Source organism: Scyliorhinus torazame, chromosome 7, assembly GCF_047496885.1.
Source record: "Scyliorhinus torazame isolate Kashiwa2021f chromosome 7, sScyTor2.1, whole genome shotgun sequence".
NCBI lineage: Eukaryota > Metazoa > Chordata > Chondrichthyes > Carcharhiniformes > Scyliorhinidae > Scyliorhinus > Scyliorhinus torazame.
The window spans coordinates 60,671,934-60,692,892 of record NC_092713.1 but is presented as its reverse complement, the minus strand read 5'-3'; the positions used below and the strand labels follow the sequence as shown (position 1 = coordinate 60,692,892).

Below are 20,959 nucleotides of genomic sequence, written 5' to 3'. Positions count from 1 at the left end.
CTGGTAGCCCGGCGAAGGATTCTCCTTCCGTGGAGGGATGCGAGGCCCCCAAGCGTGGAATCCTCTATCAACGATTATTAAATTGGAGAGGGTGAAATTCGCCTGATGGGGATCGGTACAAGGGTTCTTTAGGCGGTGGCAACCGTTCTTAGACTTCCTGGCAGAACGGTAGACAATGGTCAGCAGCAGCAGCAACCCGGGGGGGGGGGGGGGGTTCTATTTTATTTTTGTTTAATTACCCTGGGGGATCTGAGGGGGTGTATATATTTGCTTTGTGTTAATTTGGGGTGTTAATTTATTATTTATGTATAGGGGGGAGGGGGGCACGGGGGTTGTTTTACTTTGTTTTGTATTTAATTCTATTGGGTTTCTTTTTCATTCTGTTGTTGATATTTTGTGAAAACCCTAATAAAAATTATTTAAAAAAAACAAAAGAAATATAACGCGATCTCACAAGATGTTGCGATATGTGTCACTTTTTGGCAACTCTGCATATTAGAGCGAGACAGCTAGTCTCACTTAAATGTGCAGTTTCCCGAGGCACCTGAGGCATTGGGATTTATCTCCTTCGCCTCGGAGACCTCGGGCAAGTGGCATTCAGCACTGGTCTCCACATACAGGAACCAGATGGAATGGCACTCATGGGGGTCTCGCAGAGGATCGGAGACCCCCATATGTTTGCCCTTTCTGCAGGATGGTACCCTGGCACTGTTAGTGCCACCTCAGCACCCTGGCAATACTACCTGGGTACCAGCCTGCCACTGCCAAAGTGGTCTGGTGGTACTGCCAACTGGCAGGGGGATTGCCAAGGTGCGAAGCTGGCATTTTGTGGAGACCGGGCTGGGGTGCCCTGCGTGGGAAAGGATTGTGTGGGGGCCTTGGGGGCGTCAGAGATCATACAGAAAATCGGGCTGTGTGGCCTCCAACCGGGGTATGTTAAATAGCGGGGTGTTTCTCGGTGCAGCGAGTGCCGGGAAACACACAGCTAAACACACTCACTATGTAACTTTGTTCCCATTTGTTTAAATCGTGCCCTTAAAGTCATGCGCAGGAACTTTACAGAGGATCTGAGGAAAAACTTTTTCACCCAGAAGATGGTGGAAATCTGGAACTCTGCCTGAAAGAGTGGTAGAGGCGTGAACCCTCACAACATTTAAGAAGCAGTTAGATGAGCACTTGAAACGCCATAGGATAAAAGGCTACGGACCAGGTGCTGGAAAATGGGATTAGAGTAGATAGGTGCTTGGTGGGCAGCACAGACACAATGGACCGAAGGGCCTCTATCTGTGCTGTAAAACTCTATGACTCTGTGGCAACATTCTGAGCTGATTAGTTGATAGGCATCAGCAAGGGCATAGGCAGAGTGGCTGAGATGAGTGAAAACGATGAATGCTGTAATGCTGAGAAGAAACAATAGGTTTGTGTTGCACATTGCCAATACCACTCCCATGTTGCAGTACCCAATCACAACCATTCCCTCATTATATCCAGTCCATCTGCCACTGTAACTTTCATCCATGTCTTTCTTATCTCCAGATTCAACTATTACAATGTTCTCTAAGTGAACCTTCCATTCTCCATCCTCTGGTCCATCTCCTTAAGGACTCTCTACTTTGACCAACCTTTTGTTCAGACATTCGAAGATTTTAATTCAGCATTTCTTTTTACATTAAGCCCGTGCAAAGAATTTTAGGGTGTTTTTCCTTGTTAAAGGCCTCATATAAATGTCTGTTTTACTAGCTTTGAATTTAGTTGAAAATGTGCTATGCACCAGAATAATTATCACTTCTGAATCATTTAAACTGTCCAAACACATTTTAAAAAAATATTTTATTGAGGCATTTATGTTATAAATTTTAACACAATGGACAACCACATTCAAACAAATTTTAACTGACTCACTAGGTAAATTTTCACCTCACTTATTTTTGAATTTATATATTCATACCACAAACTGTTCCCTGACAGAGAGAATAGGCATTTGACGTCTCTTCAAGAACTTTGTCAACACAACCCACGAGCTGATATGCTACAAATGCACATGAACAGCTTGAGAAAATTTTTTTTCATTCTTCCATTTGCCCTTGTGGGGATACACCTGGCCTCTGCTCTATAACTAGCAAAACAGTGGAGGATTTTTCTCATTAACAAAGCCGATAAAAACATTGATTGCCAATGATAAAAAGGGCATGCAAGCATCAAAAACAAACATCACAGGGTAGCCACTACTGCAAGTGTTGTACAGATACTGAATATGCTTGCACCTATTTCCTCTTTAGGTTATTTTAATGGAGGCATTAACCCATTTAGAGGCTACAGCCTCCATTAAACTAGGAGAAAGCAATTTGACATGACTACATTGTGTTTATGCAATAGCATCCCCAGAAGTAATTTCTGCCGTCAAATTATTTTGTATAAAATGTCTGGCAAGCCAGTGTTTGTTTGGAAAGTGAAAGAAGTTCAAACAGCCAAATATTATTTGAATTATTTTTTTTTAAAAAGGCAAGTGAATAAGTGTTGCCTTTTGTCGCAAATTGCATAATTGCATTGCATGTTTGAAACAACCTGTGTTTATAAAACATCTTCCCAGTTATCAAACAAATTGTGACACCAAGTCACTTAAGGAGATATTACGGGAGATGACCAAAAGCTTGGTCCAAAAGGTGTGTTTTAAAGAGTGGAAGAAGGTAAGATAGAAATGCAGAAATGTTTATGGAGGGAATTCCAGAGCTTGTGGCCTTGACAGCTGAAGGCATACTCCGGTGATGCTCAAGAGGGCAGAATTGGAGGGGGGAAAGTATTAAGAAGGTTTAAGGGCAAGGATCGATAATGCCATTTAAGCAGAAAGAGATTATTTTCAAAGATTAAATCTAAAAAAAGACCTCATGAATTTCCATAATAAAAACAGAAAATCCTGGACATACTCAGCAGGTCAGGAAGCATCTGTGGAGACAGAAACAGAATTCACATTTCAGGTTGAATTAGTAGTTGTTTGGCAGTACAGAATTTGAGTATTTATAGAATCCCTACAGTGCAGGAGGCCATTCGGACTGCTCCATTCGACCCATTGAGACTGCACCAACTCTCTGAAAAAGCACCCTACCTAGGCCCACTCCCCCATCCTTTCCCTGTAACCCCATCTAACCATTGGACATTAATGGGCAATTTACCTTGGCCAATCCACCTAATCTTTGGGCTGTTGGAGGAAACCGGAGCACCTAGAGGAAACCCATGCAGATACAGGGAGAACGTGCAAACTTCACACAGTCACCCAAGATCGGAATCAAACCTGGGTCCCTGGAGCTGTGAGGCAGCAGTGCTAACCACTGTGACCATGCTGCCCCAAAGTTGTATTGCTGAAAATAGACATTTTGTTGAAGTTTTTCATCTTGCACTCATGACAACAATTGCAAGAGTGCCAATGTCAGGGGAGACAACAACTCTGTACCACTTGCATTACGCAGACAACCAATTTAAGATTGTCAGTCAAGCTTGCAGTGTAGTGCATTTGCATGTACAGGAAGCTACATATATTAATACACAGTGCCCTGTTCTTTGCAGACAGAAAGAACATGTACACACATTGTGCTTGTTTCAGTTGAACAACATAAGTTGCTCTTCCTCAGGGCAATGCTTTGACCAATCAGCGTCAAGCTGACTGGTTTAAATTTTCAAACAATGCTTGGCAGGCAACTGTCAATCACCAGTAATTGATACTTTCTACCAATCAGATTCCACTTGGCAACCAATCAGCACTTTCTTCTCATAGTGCAGAGTTGTTGTTTCCCCTGACATTAGTATTGTTGTGATTGCCCTGATGAGTACAAAATGAAAAGCTTTGACTACATGTCTTTTTTCAGTAATACTCGATGACCTTTATCAGCCTGACCTGCTGATTATTTCCAATATTTTCTGGGGGGTTTTCAGATTTCAATATGTTGTTTGTCATCAGTTTCCCTATTGTGATTACTAAAATCAACGAAAGCTCTGACAGCTACAGTTACACTTTTAATCGAAAATTGTAGGATTTATATTAATTCTCAGAACACTGGCAATGAAGATATATTTTTGGACTCCTGTCCATTTTCAATTTATATCATGAATATTAAAAAATACCTGGAAAACATAGAAGCATGGGACAATACAAATTGTGAATGTTTTGAAATCTGTAAAAGATATTAAGGAGTGCACAATGGGTTAATCAATTACTGCGTTGTCATAAATTTTACCTTATGATATCCTTACTGCAATGTATTTTTTTTCTGAGCTTATCTTGGTGGAACGTCAAATAACAAAAAGGTGCATTAGTACGCTAGCACCATTAATATCTCAAAGGTAGCACAATTGAGAGGAAAGAAGTAATATGCACCTTAAGTTATTGAAAAAAACTCCTTGAAATTTACATATAGAGTATTTCATACTCATTACTTCAAGAAAATATATCTCTGGAAAATTAATTTTCACTGATTTTTGCTGATGTAGCTGAAAATATTTCAATAATAAATTAACATATGTGGGACAGTTCCTTCAAATTAAATTCTTTATGTATGCAAACCTTGCTTCTATCATTAGAAATCATTTTTTTCCCTGAGTAAGTTCTGTTTCTCTGGTGTGTGCTGTTCTATATAAAAATAGCATTCATTAAAGAAGTATTCTCATTACAAACATCAGTTTGGTGGGTTGAATAATTCCCACAATCATTCTCATGGGTACGTGAGAAAAAGACACACAGAGGTCTGCAAGGAAATTAGAAGAAATTTTGGTAGCCAATACACTGTAGCTATAGATATAGGAAACAACTACATTCACTAGCTAAATTCCAAGTTTCCCCCATTGTATGACAATTATCCATTACTTTGAAGCACATTTTTAAATGACATTGTATAAGTCATAGATTAGGATTTCACGCCTAATATATAGTCTCCCTCCCTTCAAATAATTTTTAATTGCAAACAACTTTAAAATACAGATTATCTGATGCATAAATAGGAGAAGGTAACACATTATATTCAAGATCTACATGATAGTGAAAAATTAATCAGACTCTGATTCCCCCACAACCCTCCACCCATGTTTTTAACTGTAATGTGTCTACCTCTGATACCAGGAGATCAATCCTATGTATCAAGTTTAAAGTAACTGCAAGGTTGGACAGTGCCCATCACAACAAGGTGACAAACACTGAGACTGTGGATCAATATAGGAACAGAGATCACCTCTAGAAACCAATCGTCTATCAGATTGCAACTGACTGTTCCTCATTTTTCCCTCCTCATATCTAACAGGACGTGCCATAATAGATCAGCCAAGAAATCCAATGGAGAAAGGATGTTGGAAAGTGCTAATACTTCTAGAGCGGCAGTTTAATCTGTGACAGCAGGAGGATTTGGAGAAGCCCATTAATGTGTTCTGTCTGATAAGGTTATGTTTAATCTGTTTGCCTGAGGTATCGAACAAATGCATTAAGGATAGAATTTATTTTTTATACCCCCTTTCGGGGAGGGAGGTGTAAGGTACAGGGAGAAAAATATACACAGGAGCAAAATCTACATAATTGGAAACTGACTGCTGTGAAAACCTACATTTTGCACACACCCAAGCTCATAGTAGGAAGCAGGCCTACTACCTTCAGCCTTTAGCACAAATCCAAAAGCAGGTGTGGGGTAGGATTGTGACAAGAAAAGAGTGGGATCACGATTCAAAATATGCTTTGATAGTATTGAAAATTAATTCAAAATCTTAATATAATAATGGTTTCACATCAAAAAATGTAACCATAAATGGGGGGGGGGGGCGTGGGAGGTACAATAGTCTTCTATTTTGAAACTGAATTTTGTTGTTTGGTTCATCTTGTAGAAATTTCTGGGCACCCATTCATGAAATTAGTAGGTAACAACCCACGGAGGGAAAAAACCCCTAACAACCTTCATAATCACACTGTGCATTGTTCATCCCTTTACATAACATTGTTACAAGAGAAAGTTAGATTTATATAGCATGCTTAACAGAGCAAAATGGCCCAGGGCAATTGATGGGGAGGAGGGTGCAAACAACAAGCAAGTATTGGGAGAAGATGCTTTGGAGCAGACAGTTGATCGGTATTTGTACAGGAAAGGATTGTGGTGGTAAAATTGTGTCCAGGAGGAAATTTATGTCAGGTGGATGGAGAAAGCAGTGTAGAGGATCGACTGGAATTGACTCAGGTGCGGGGAAAGATTCACAGTGATAGGAATGTGAAGGGGTGGTGGACGCCAATGATATTTTGGAGCTATAGTAGTTGATGTAATGGGCTAAATTTAAATTTGAAATGCAACTTAGCATCTAGCAGGATACTGAGGTTATGTACTGCTGGTTGCCTGACTCAGTAGAAAGGAAGTAGGAGTTGAATTGTAGGATTAGATGTTGAGCTTTACTGGCAATGGAAAAGAATGATTTTGATCTTGGGAGGTCTGGTTCATCTTGTGTTTGATGTTGTCAGGTAATCGAACAGTAAAGCAAAGCTTGTAGGGTTGAAGTGCTGGCAGACATGCAAGCTGAGTGGTATATATATTACTGCTGATTGCATGCTGACAAATAATGTTGCAGAAAGACAGCATGTAGATAAGTAATAAAAGGAAGATAAGAATGGAATCTCTGTGTACACTGGGGGTGACATACAGGTAGAGAGAAAGGGCACTGCAAAATTTCTACTATATTGAAACAGGTAGGTATGGGACAACAAAATAGGTAAGGGAAAGGGATGGAGTGGCGGACTGTGCTAGGCTTAAAAAGTGGTCAAGGAGGATGAGAAAAGACAATAAATGACAGTCAAAGTCAGAGACATCGTTCGTACCTTTGACTGGGATTTTACCCTGCGTGGAGGCAGCACGTCATTGGTTGCTGGGAGACCCGCAATGGTGGGGGGGGGGGGGTCGCCTTTGGTGGGACTAGATGATCTGGCCGGTGGGAATGGCTGGAAAATCCCACCCTTTGAATCAGAGAAGGGATTTTCCATTCTTTGTGATATCAATTTGCACTATATTGATCAGTAAGGCAAAAGCAGTGAACTGCAATAAGAAAAACAGCCAAAGCAAGTCTTTTGCTGGCGTCATAAATCACTGAAATGAAATAGCAAATTAACCTTTTTGAGTACTGAATGGTTTTTGAAACTTGAATGTTCATTGATTGCTAAAAACAATTTATTTCAAAAAATTGTAAATAATTTAAAAAATATAATATAAATGTAATGTCAAACGCACAACAATTTGCACACAGCAAGCTCCTACACACAGCAATCTGATAATGACCAGATAATCTGCTTTTGATTATGTCAGTTGAGCACTAAATATTGGCAGAGAATCAGCAAGAACTCTCCTGCTCTTCTTTGAGATAATGCCACAGACTACTTTGTGTCATGAGACCTATTTTTCATTATGCCAGTGTAAGATATTAATTTTTGTTTTTGACATTATCTTATAAATACATCAGCAATACACTTGCATGCATATTACTTGGTTAGATTCATCTAGTAGATAGATATTGGGCGGTACTCTCCGTTTGAGAGATTAACTGTTGATGGCAGGACTGAAAGGCGTGTGATCCACGGTCTCAATGGAGGTGCAATTACTGGAACCATTCAGGACATGCTAATGGGCCAGCACCCGGCCACATGGAACTAGTGCAATTCCAACGAACGCTGGTGTGTGATTCCTTGGCATTGGGAATGGCTCTCGAGACCCTGGCAAGCCCCAGCTGCGTATAAGCACTCCATTTCCCGCACACTCTCATTCCAGCCAAGAAGACGGCATTTCAGAGAGCGGCCCTAAGATTCGCAGATGCAGAGCTTGAGATATTGTTGGATGCTGTGGAGGAGAGGCAGGACACCCTGTTCCCTGGGGTGGGAAGGAGGCTACCACCTGCTGGTGTCAGAGGTGGCAGAGACCATGAGCACCATGGGCTCCAATGCGAGGACTGGACAGCAGTGCATGAAGAAGCTGTGCAGCTGCCTCAGAGCAGCCCAGGGGCTCCACACCCATTCCACACTTCCCACACTCATGACCTCCTCCCCTCCATGCAGCCCCCACCAGGCGGCCTGGCAGGCAGTGCTGGGTGAGGATGGGCGACTCCCTAGGCCAGCCTGTATGAGACACCACCACCGTGCCCCTGGCAGTACCCCCGTCCCACACACCCATAACTCACCCCCCCTTCATGAGGGCGATCGAACCCCACCCATTGGCAATCCGCGTGCACACTTGTTACTTGAGTAAAGACAGTAAAGGTAAGTTATTTTTTTTAAAGAATATATTTATTCAATTTTCAACGAAACACTCCAAACAGAAACAAAAAGAATAAAGCACAAATCAAGCAAAAATTATACATGAGATTTCCAACAAAATACAATAACCCACATTTAAAAAATAAACACGCCAGTAAGAAAACACCTCACTCTAACCTAAACAAAACAGAAAAACCAAACGCACCCCCTACATCCTCGCCCGGGTTGCTGCTGCTGTTGACCTCCACCTAACGTTCCGCGAGAAAATCTAGGAATGGTTGCCACCGCCTAGAGAACCCCTACACAGACCCTCACAAGGCACATTTTATCCTTTCCAGCTTGATGAACCCTGCCATATCGTTAATCCAAGCTTCCACGCTTGGGGGCTTCGCATCCCTCCACATTAGTAGGATCCTCCGCCGGGCTACCAGGGACGCAAAGGCCAGAACACCGGCCTCTTTCGGCTCCTGCACACCCGGCTCGTCTGATCCCCCAAATAATGCTATCCCCCAGCTCGGCTTGACCCGGGTGTTCACCACTTTGGACATAGTCCTCGCAAAGCCCCTCCAGAACCCCTCCGACACCGGGCACATCCAGAACATATGGGCGCGATTTGCTGGAATCCCCGAGCACCTCACACACCTGTCCTCCACCCCAAAAAACCTACTCATCCTCGCCCCTGTCATCTGTGCCCTATGGACAACTTTGAACTGTATTAGGCTGAGCCGGGCACAAGAGGAGGAAGAATTAGCCCTACTCAGGGCATCAGCCCACAGATCTTCATCCAGCTCCTCCCCCAGCTCCTCCTCCCACTTACCCTTGAACTCCTCCACTGAGGCCTCCTGCAGTTCCTGATAGATCACAGAGACCTTGCCTTCTCCAACCCATACACCCGAAATCACCCTGTCCTGAATCCTTCGTGCTGGGAGCAGCAGAAATTCCCTCACCTGCCGTCTCACAAACGCCCTCACTTGCATGTACCTAAAAGCATTCCCGGGAGGTAACCCAAATTTCTCCTCTAGCGCCCCTAGGCTCGCAAAAGTCCCATCGATGAATAGGTCCCCCATTCTTTTAATCCCTGCCCGATGCCAGCTCAGAAACACCCCATCCATCCTACCCGGAACGAACCTGTGGTTCTCTCGTATCGGGGACCAGACCGAGGCCCCCACCTCGCCCCTATGTCGCCTCCACTTCCCCCAGATCTTCAGAGTAGCCGCCACCACCGGACTCGTGGTATACCTTGTTGGCTGAAGCGGCAACGGTGCCGTCACCATCGCCCCCAGACTCGTACCCACACAAGACGCCACCTCTAACCTCTTCCACGCCGCCCCCTCTCCCTCCATTACCCACTTATGGATCATCGCCACATGAGCTGCCCAATAATAGCCCCACAGATTCGGCAGCGCCAGCCCCCCCTGTCCCTGCTACGCTCCAAAAACACCCTCTTCACCCTCGGGGACTTATTCGCCCATACAAATCCCATAATACTCCTGCTTACCCGTTTTAAAAAAGCCTTGGGGATTAGGATTGGCAGTCACTGGAACACAAACAGGGACCTCGGGAGGACCATCATCTTGACCGACTGCACCCTACCCGCCAGGGAGAGTGGCAGCATATTCCATCTCTTGAAATCCTCCTCCATCTGTTCCACCAACCGTGTCAAATTGAGCTTGTGCAGAGCCCCCCAGCTCCTAGCTACCTGGATCCCCAGGTATCGGAAGCTCCTCTCCACCCTCTTCAGCCGTAGCTCGTCTATCCTCCTTCCCTGGTCCCCCGCATGCACCACAAAGAGCTCACTCTTCCCCACGTTGAGCTTATAGCCCGAGAAGTCTCCAAACTCCCTAAGGATCAATTGCCAGTGCAAACAGGGGGGATAAGGGACACACCTGCCTCGTCCCGCGGTACAACTTAAAGTACTCCGACCTCTGTCGGTTCGTAGCCACACTCGCCACTGGGGCCCTATAGAACAGCCTGACCCATCTTATGAACCCTTCCCCGAACCCAAACCTCCCAAGCACTCCCACTCCACCCGATCCACAAGATACTCCCACTCCACCCGATCAAAGGCGTTCATAGCCACCACTACCTCCGCTTCCCCCTCCACCGAGGGCATCATGATCACATTCAAGAGCCTCCGGACATTCGTGTTTAACTGCCTGCCCCTCACAAACCCCGTCTGGTCCTCATGGATCACCCCCGGGACACAGTCCTCAATCCTCGTAGCCAGAACCTTCGCCAACAACTTAGCGTCTACATTGAGGAGCGAAATCGGCCTATACGATCCACATTGCAATGGATCCTTGTCCCGCTTCAAAATCAACGAGATCAGCATCCGGGACATTGTCGGGGGCAGGGTTCCCTCCTCCCTCACCTGATTAAAAGTTCTCACCAGCAGCGGGCCCAGCAGGTCCACATACTTTCTGTAAAATTCAACCGGGAACCCGTCCGGTCCCGGGGCCTTCCCTGCCTGCATGCTCCCCAATCCTGTAACCAGCTCCTCCAGCCCAATCGGCGCCCCCAAACCAGCCACCTGCTCCTCCTCCAGCCTCGGGAACCTCAGTTGGTCCAAGAATCGCCGCATCCCCTCCCCCCCCCTCCGGGGCCTCAGACCTATACAGATCCCCATAGAAGTCCCTAAATACCTTGTTTATTCTCACCGCACTCCGCACCATATTCCCCCCTCTATCACTAATTCCACCAATCTCCCTCGCTGCCTCCCTCTTACGAAGCTGATGTGCCAGCATCCAGCTCGCCTTCTCCACATACTCATATACTGCCCCCTGAATTTTCCTCCACTGCGCCTCTGCTTTTCCCGTGGTCAATAGATCAAATTCCATTTGGAGGTTTCGTCGCTCCCTAAGCAGCCCCTCCTTGGGGGCCTTGGCATAGCTCCTGTCCACCCTTAATATCTCCCCCACCAATCTCTCTCTCTCCCTCCTCTCTCTCTTCTCCCTATTGGTCCTAATGGAAATTAGCTCTCCCCTAACCAACGCCTTCAGAGCCTCCAGACTACCCCCACCTGCACCTCCCCATTGTCGTTGGCCTCCATGTATCTTTGAATACACCCCCGGATCCACCCGCACACCTCCTCATCTGCCAACAGTTCCACATCGAGGCACCACAACGGGGGCTGGTCCCTCTCCTCCCCCAACTCCAGCTCCACCCAATGCGGGGCGAGGTCCGAGATGGCTATAGCCGAATATTCCGTTCCCTCCAGTTTCGGGTTTAGTGCCCTACACATTATAAAGAAATCTATCCAGGAATAGGCTTCATGGACGTGGGAGAAAAAAAAAAATTCTCTGGCCACCAGCCTGGCAAACCTCCACGGATCCACTCCCCCAATCTGGTCCATAAACCCCCTGAGCACCTTGGCCGCAGCCGGCCTCTTACACGTCCTGGACCTGGAACGGTCCAGTGCTGGGTCCAGCACCGTGTTGAAGTCCCCCCCATTATCAAGCTCCCTGCCTCCAGATCCGGGATCCGACCCAACATACGTTTCATAAATCCGGCATCATCCCAATTCAGGGCATATACGTTCACCAGTACCACCCGCGTCCCCTACAACCTACCACTCACCATCACCTATCGACCTCCATTATCCGCCACAATATTCATCGCCTCAAACGACACCCGCTTCCCCACCAGTATCGCAATCCCTCTATTCTTTGCATCCAGCCCCGAGTGAAAGACCTACCCTACCCATCCCTTTCTCAGCCTGGCCTGATGTGCCACCTTCAAGTGTGTCTCCTGGAGCATGAAAACTTCTGCCTTCAGTCCAGTTAAGTGCGCGAACACCCGGGCCCTCTTGACCGGCCCATTCAGGCCCCTCACATTCCATGTTATCAGCCGGATCAGGGGGCTACTCATCCCCCCCCCTCCTGCCGACTAGCCATCCCCTTTTTTAGGCCATCCACGTGCCCGCGCCTCCCACACTCTCCAGTCCCCCAGGCGGCGGAACCCCGCCCCGACTCCCTCTTCTACCTCCAGCTCCCCTTTGGCCAATACAGCAGCAACCCAGTCCCCCCCCCCCCCCCCCCCCCCAGCCAGATCACCGTCCAGCCATTTTGCTCCTCCCATTACACTCCCATAAGTCAGCTGACTCCTGCTGACCCCGGCCACTCCCGCCATTCCAACGACCCCCCAGTGTGGGAATCCCCCCGCCTCCCCCTGTCGATCAATGTGCGCTCTCCGCCAGCATCACCCTTCCCCCCAGGCCCCGCCCCTCCCTTAGCACGGGAAAAAGCCCGCGCTTTCCATCCGAGCCGGCCCCACCCCCAATGGCGCAGCTCCTTTTTGTGCGACCTCGCCCCAGCTCCCCAACCCCGGGCTTTCAACCCCCCCCTTCATCAGCGGGGACCTGCCCCTACAGTACCGGCGCCCACACTCTCACACAGCCCCCACATCATATCCACTCACCCCTTCCCATTTCCCCTCTTCCCAACCCGAAACCAGAAGAAGAACACCCCCAAAATACAGTAAACACCCCCCCACAACAAACCCTCAGTTCGAGTCAAGCTTTTCAGTCTGAATCAAGGTCCCCACCTCATCTGGCGTCTCAAAATAGTGGTGACGGTCCTGAACGTGACCCACAATCGCGCTGGCTGCAGCATTCCAAACATCACCCCCTTCCTATGGAGAACCGCCTTGGCCCGATTAAAACCAGCCCTCTTCTTGGCCACCTCCGCACTCCAGTCCTTGTAGACATGGATATCCGGATTCTCCCACCTGCTGCACCGTTCTTTCTTCGCCCATCTCAGGACACACTCTCTGTCCATAAAGCGGTGGAACCTCACCACTGCAGCCCTTGGCGGCTCGTTGGTTTTAGGCCTCCTTGCCAGGACTCGATGAGCCCCATCCAGCTCCAGGGGCCTCGGGAAAGCACCTGCGCCCATCAGCATGTTGAGCATTGTAACTACATATGCCCCAGCGTCGGACCCCTCCACTCCTTCAGGGGATCCAGAATCCGAAGATTCTTCCTCCTCGACCTGTTCTCCAGGTCCTCAAACTTCTCCTGCCACTTTTTGTCTAGCGCCTCGTGCGCCTCCACCTTCACTGCCAGGCCCAAAATCTCGTCCTCGTTCTCTGAGGCCTTCTGCCGCACCTTTCGAATCGCCGCCCCTTGGGCCTTCTGGGTCTCCACCAGCTTTTCGATCGACGCCTTCATTGGCGCCAGCATTTCTGCTCTCAGCTCCGCAAAGCAGTTTTTAAGGAACTCTTGCTGCTCCTGCGACCACTGCACCCACGTTGCTTGATCTCCACCCGCCACCATCTTGCTTTTCCTCCCCGCTCTCTTCGCTGCTCCAAAACCACTTTTTTGATCGCTCCACTCCTGGACCACTCCATACAGTACTGGGGGAACCTTACTATCACCTTCCCACACTGGGAACCATTGTACAAGTGCCGCTGGGGCTCCTCAAAAGGGCCCGAAAGTCCATTCTTGGCGGGAGCTGCCGAACGCGCGACCTACCGAGGCATAGCCGCAACCGGAAGTCCCATAAAGGGAAGTTATTAAGAGTTAAATATAGAGTACTGTAGCTGTGTGGGGATGTATGTTTGTAGTTTATAAAAATGCTTATTGCGTGTGTTTATAAATGTTAGCTGAATTTGTAGAATAAACTTTGTTTTTGATTTCAAGTGCTTAAGGCCTCTGTTGCATCACACCTGAAGAGTAGGCCCTTGTGCTCCTCATAACCAAAACCTATAAATAGTTGTAGCTCAGGTGAACCCCATGATATACTTTGGTGTTCACTAAACCCTGGCCCATAATGTCTGTCCACACAGGAGAAAGCAGCCCACAACCGCCGGGAGCGGGAGAAGACCTCTCATCATCGTGGAGCAGAGAGCGATGGACATGGTTCATGCGGTGGGAGAGGAGGCAGTCGCAATGGGTTGTGTGTGTCTATGGCACGAGTCGTGTCCCCGCTTCCCCCCCCCCCCCCCCCCCCCCCAACACCACGCCTACCCGTGATCTCACCATGCATCTTGTTTTGAGTCACCTCCCGACGAGGCAGGACCGGCTGGTGTCCCTCACCCGCAGCCCCGCAACTTACCTGCTGAAAAAGCGACACCATCCGGGGTCCCTCTGCCCGGGTCACAACCCTGCAACACCCCGGAGCACATGTCCGGGAACGACACCGACTTCTCGTCACTGCTGTCACCAACACCCTACACCATCCCAGAGACTTTCACCTCGGTTGAGCACTTAAGTGACGATACTCCTGGGCCACCCGACAGTGCACACAACACACATGCCAGCAGTACATCAAGTGCAGGTAGGAACTCCTGAGAGGGCAGACGATGGTAGGACGACCAGACCCCAGGCACTAGCTGCCATCTAGACAGCTCTTGGGCCTCTGGAGCAGGAGGCGCTGTTCACAATGCGTGCTACCCAGGCCAACACCGCATGGGTTGGGTCTGCGGTGGAGGCCTTGGGTGCGAGGGTCATAGCCGTGGGTCAGGATGTCCAAGGCCTGGGGCACAGTGTGTGGGAAGTGGTTGAGGGCAGGACAGGGCAGCCATGTACCAGGGCCACATGACACTGCTGCGGCGTAACGGGCCTTGACTGTGGGCATCAAGAGCATTGGCCTGGCACTTGCAGAGCTGGGCTGCTCACAGTGGGAACTGGCATGGTCACTGAGTGACGTGGCACAATCCCAGAGGGACATGGCACAGTCCCTGTGCTCCATAGCCGCAAGCGTAGAGACCCTTGTCGAGACGAGGACAAACCATGAGGACTGGCAGTGCCAGGTGACACCCTCAGGGGAGGTGCTGGAACACCGCAGCGCCTCTGAATCTCACCCCCACCTGTCCCGGATGCATTTAATAGGCAGCGGGCGAAACAGGTTGGTACCGTGCCAATCACCTCCTGGAACTGGGGCATGCCTGTGATGACAATGAATCCCGCTGCCGGGGCAACCTAGTGGGCTTGGTTCACATTGAAGTTGATATTGTGTGCTGCCCGGGCATATAGGGCATCTGAGACAGCGCAGGTGCACCTGTGTACGGATATCTGCGAGATCCCAGACAGGTCCCCACTTGGCGCCTGGAAGGACCTTGTGGCATAAAAGCTCAGGGCGATTGTAACCTTGACGGCCACCATGTGCGGGTGCCCTCCCCTATACCCCCACGGTCCAGGTGTGCCATCATCCAGCAGAGATATCACACAGTCTCCCTGCTCAGCCATAGTCGTCGGCAACATGCTTGTTCTGGCAGGCCCATGAAGGATGGGCGCTGCCGATGTACACGGGGCGAAACGCGGTGCCTCCTTCCATCTCCTCCTCGGCTTGTTGGATGGCCAGCTCCTCATCCTCACCGGCTGCCTCCTGCTCCTCTAGGGCAGACTCCTGTTCTGCAGGGTCCTCCCCGAGCAGCTCCTGCTCGTACAGTCTCAGTGTGTCCGCAAGGGCTTCCATGGCCAGGCAGATGCCAAACATTGCTGGCTGGACTCCAAAATCCATTGTCTGCAGGGGGTTAAGGGCAAACATGTTAGCATGGTGAGTACTCCTGTGCTCATCCAGGTCCAACAGACTACACATTACGCCTACCTGTCCTGGGGCAGGAAGGATGGGAGCTGGGGCACAATGGGTAGGTGGAGCTTGGTGACGACCAGTGGTCCGGCAGAATGGGCTAGCTGATAGGCATCTGCCCTGAGAGGTGTGGTGTGCCAGAGTAGGTTCCAAAGGCCATGTGCATTTGCCCACTGTTCCGGGTGCACTCTGCTCTTCTCCTGCAGCGGGGCAGCACCTCGGATGGCCATTGGTTGTGCTGGACCATGCCCATTCGGTCAATGGGTCGGTTTGGGCCTTAGCATTCTAGGGGCTGCACCCATAACGCTGGTGGAGTTCTGCACATTTACAGGACACAGTGGGCAGTCAATGGAGTACGCATCCAAATGGCTGCCTTGCAGGTTGAGGCAATGACGTCTGTGCTAGGACACCCCGGGCCCAGGGGGTCGTCCTGAACCCATGGCCCATCTCCTGGTCTCCCCCCACCCTCCAATGCTCCTGGCCCTGGCAGATGACCCCCAGTCAGCAGCACAACTGTCAGCCCACTGTTGCGCCTCTGGTGACTTCTCTTACCTCCTCTCTCTCCCTCTGCAGCCACGGCGCCAAGTTCCCATTTTAAATACCACAAGTGAACCAACTGCTGTCACTTCTGCCTGGGGGAGGCGGAGCATCGCGGGAGCCTGGAGACTACCGGGTCGAACCCATTAATGATATGTTAAGGAATGTTACTGTAAGTTTTGCATGCCCACACCGGTGCGGGATGTGGAACACGTTCACACCACCATCGGGGCACCGGAGCATGGCCCTCTTTTGGGACCTGGCACGACCCCGATTTTTGGCTGACACTCAATTCTCCGTCTGATCATGATTCCAGATTCTCTGCACGCACAATCTAGCTCATTGTATAGAGGGATTGTACACATCGCATACTGTGAAGCAGCCAGATTTGGTGGGTTACTACTTACAATGAACTGTTAAAGCTGAAGCTTGGCCTGGTGCCCATCAAACCATACCTGAGGAATACCATTGGACCGGGGGAGCAGAAACATTGATTACGCTTCTGAGTGACTGGGCACAAGTGTCCAAAGGCACCAAGAGGTCCACTGCACTTTCACCAGATGGGTAGCACGGTGGCACAGTGATTAGCACTGCTGCCTTGCAGTGTCAGGGATCTGGAGCGAAATTCTCCATCCCGCCCCGCCACATTTCTGCCCCGACCCGCCAGCGGGAGTCTCCGTTACACCGGCCGGTCAATGGGGTTTCCCATTGTGGGGCAGCCCCAAGCCGTCGGGAAACCCCCGGGCGCCGGCAAAATGGAGACTCCCGCCGGCGGAGAATTACGCCCCTGGGTTCAATTCTGGTCTTGGGTGACTGTGTGGAGTTTGCACTTTCTCCCCGTGTCTGTGTGGGTTTCCTCCGGATTCTTCCCACAGTCCAAAGATGTGCAAGTTAGGTGGATTGGTCATGCTAAATTGCCACTTATCATCCAAAGATGTGCAGGTTATGTGGGATGATGGGGATGGGGGGTGGCCTCGGTGGGTGTTCTTTCAGAGAGTCGGTGTAGACTCAATGGGTGTTCTTTCAGAGAGTCGGTGTAGACTCAATGGGCCGAATGACCTCCTTCTGCACTGTAGGAATTCTAATGTTTAACAAACTCAAATTACTCACCAAAACCTTGGTGAGTATCAATTAAAAATAATGATACATCATTAAGCAAAGTTTATTTCAAATGTTGTCTTTTGTTTCAGGGCTGTTTCATGCCAAACAGGAGGAGAAAAAACTAACTCTTTCTATCGGTCAATCTATTTTGTGGTTTGAAGATCAAGAATTGTAATATCCAACAAAAAAAAGACAAGAAACTTCCATTCATTAATTAGCTAGCTTTGGCTGAACTTTGGGGTGGGTTGGGGTTATGGGAGACAAGAACTGGTTAATTTACAGAAAAACATCAGTGCATTTATCCATCCATCTGCAGTCCTCTATGTTTTGGTTTTGGTTTTTGCTGTAGCAGATCCTATGTGACGTTTTGCAGCTGTTCTCCAGCTACCTTCATAATAACCCCAATGATACCAAAAGTGTATCCGACCATATTTTCAAATGAGATTCTTCTCGTTAAACTCTAAGGAATGGTTTCCAGTTGTGAATCACAATTTTTGCCAGAATTGAATGTAGCAGGCTGTTTTAAACTCTGGCAGTTAATCAGCCCTTTATTAAAACATAAATGTCAGCATCCTAAATCTACACTTCCAATTTTATTACCAAAATTATGTTGCCAGCCCATTTCCAAATGAACTATTGAATGACGTGTAGAACAGAAAATGTGAGCAGTTTGGCCGAGATTCAGCTATGACCTCGGAAGAGACTATTGAGACCAAGGTGTTACAAAAACTTCTATGCTGAGGTTTGAAAAGTACATTATTCTGTAAGTGAGGACGTAACATTACCATTTCAATGGAGGACCATTTTTAGTCTGTTTTGCATGTATTATTTTAGACGTAGAGAAAAATCTTAACAGAAGTGTGTTTAAGTATCAGCCACGGCACAGTTGGTAGCATTCCTACCTCTGAGCCCATAGAATGAATCACTGAAGTGTAGAAGGATACTATTCAGCCCATTGAGCCTGAAAGAGCACCCTACCTAGGCCCACTCTGCTGCATTATTCCCGTAACCCCACCTAACCTGCATATCTTTGGAAACAAAGGGGCAATATTAGCATGGCCCATCCACCTAACCTGAACATCTTTGGACTGTGGGAGGAAACCAGAACACTGGAAGGAAACCCACGCACACACGGGAGAATGTGCAAACACCATACAGACTGTTACCCACGAATGGAACTGAATCCGGATCCTGGCGCTAAGAGGCAGTCACAGTGCCAGGGTGGGCTCATCCCGTTTTTGGACTTGAGTAGCACAATTTAGGCTGACACTCCAGCACAATGCTGCAGGAATCCTGCTATGTCAGAGGTGCTGTCTTTTGGATGAGATGTTAAACCACAGCCTCATCTGCCCGCTCAGATAGACATAAATCCCCGGTATCCTAGTCAATATTTATCCTTCAATCAACATCACAAAAAAACAGATTATCTACTTGATTATTGCTGCTTGTGGAAGTTCTCTGTGCACAAATTAGCTATCGTGTTTCCTATAGTACAACAGTGACTGCATGTCAAAAGGATTTCTTTGGGAACTGTTATGGGCCAGGGTTTAGAGAACACCAAAGTATATCATGGAGTTCACCTGACCCACAACTTTTAATAGATTGTGGTTATGGAAGAGCACAAGGGCCGGCTTTCCAGGTGTGACCCAACAGAGATCTTAAGTATTTTTAAACAAAACAATGTTTATTCTATGAATCCAATTAACATTTTATAAACACACAGTAAACATCTTATCAACTACCAACACAAATACCCCCCAAGGATGCAGTACTCCATAGGTAACCCATAATAACTTTGCTAACAACATCCATAAGTCAAACACCCTTTTTTTCTACCAAAACAGTAGGATTAAATTCCTCACAGAAAACAGGTATTACTTTGAAGTTGTCAAGTGGTCTGGAGACATTCCTTAGCATGCAGAAAGAGAGAGAGAGAGAGAGAGACCAAAAATACACTTTCTTTGTTTGAATGCAGCTCCCAACTGAAAACGAAACCAAAAAGCCCAGAGCCACAAAGCAGCTTCCAGCTCAAAACGAAAGTAAAAGACAGAATCGCAGCCCAACTCCACCCACACAGAGACATCACTGCAGCCATTTGATAAAACACACTTTTCTTAAAGGGATTCTCACACGACAGAAACATACAAACGTACAAACTAAGAGCATAACTGGGCTATTCAGCCCCTCGAGCCTGTTGCATCAGTCACTAAGATCATGGCTGATTTGTTTGCGTTTTAAATTCCACATTCCCATCCTAATTTTAAAATGGAGCACCCTAATTCTGGATTCAACTACAACACCCTTTCAACATCCACCTGGTCAAGACCATTCAGCATCTTATATTCTTCAATCAAGTCACCCCTCACTCTTTTAAACTCCAGCGGAAACAAGCCCAGTCTGCCTAACCTTTCCTCATAAGACAACTCGCTCATTCCAGCTATCACTCCAGTAAATCTCCTCTGAACCGCCTTCAATCCATTTACCTCCTTCCTTAATTAAGGAGGTCAAAACAGAGCATGCTATTCGAGATGTGGCCTCACCAATTCACTGTATAACTGAAGCATAACATCTGTGTTTTCATGTTTAATTCTGGTTGTAGTAAAGGATAGCATTCCATGAGCCTACTTAATTACGTACTGTACCTGCACATTAAGGTGCTTCTAAAGCACTTTAGAATGTTTTGTGGTTGTGAAAGGCACTATATAAATGTAAGTCTTTCTTCAAAACATTTCTCCATTCCTGGATGTCTGGAATCTAAAATTGGTTCATATATGACACACACTACATGTCAGAGTTTTGTTAAGTTATTTCAATCATAGACAAATCTTGTATTCTGTCCATCAAAAGGCTCTCAAATACAACAGCATTGAGTTCTGGCCACTGTAAAATCATATTTGAAAGTAATTTTAATCGTCACAGGTTAGATCCAGCATTAAAACCAATCAGTTATAAAACTGATTCATTAGCTAAATGCTTTGTTCAGAAAATATCTAGTAGGTTTTTAAAATATATTGATTGTTAGAATGGAGTCTGAAGATCAGCAGAATAACCAGCTATGAAGAAAAGGAGAAAGCATGTTGAAAACTCATTACAACCCCATGCCAGTGATTTACTTACACATTTTTGACTATCATTATGACAAACTTTATTTCAGTATCTATTCTTTTTTTTAAAAAAAAGATATTGGGTGGGATTCTCCATCCCGCCAGACCCGTTTTCTGGCTCTCTCTAACTTCACAAATTATTATTGGACGGTGAACATAGCAATGGTCAGGAATTGGGTAGTGGGGGAGGGGTCGGTATGGGAGCGGATGGAGGTAGCCTCATATAAAGACATGAGTTTGGGGTCATTGTTAACGATGCCTCTGCCGTTCTCGCCGGCAAGTACTCCACAAGCCCTGTGTGTTTGTGGCCCTCAGGGTGTAGGGGCAGTGGCATCGGCAGCACCTGGGGAGGATGGGGGCATCGGTTTGGGCACCGATTTGTGGGAATCACAGATTTGCTCAGGGGGGCCTGGATGGTGGGTTTTGGGAGTGGCAGC

The 20,959-nt window shown here is 47.7% G+C and overlaps 1 protein-coding gene across 3 annotated transcripts in view; it reads right to left on the bottom strand.

Moving 5' to 3' along the window:
• Nucleotides 1-20,959, bottom strand: part of LOC140426248 (ERI1 exoribonuclease 3-like) — a 632,563-nt gene that overhangs the window by 156,042 nt on the left and 455,562 nt on the right. Inside the window, exon 8 of one of the 3 annotated variants that reach the window (XM_072510771.1) lies at nt 1,816-2,943. The exons of the other annotated variants lie outside the window; for them this stretch is intronic. Within the exon in view, the coding sequence (XP_072366872.1) occupies nt 2,933-2,943 (11 nt within the window). The 3' untranslated portion in view covers nt 1,816-2,932. Of the gene's footprint in view, nt 1-1,815; nt 2,944-20,959 lie in introns of those variants that run through there. 3 annotated transcript variants of the gene reach the window in all.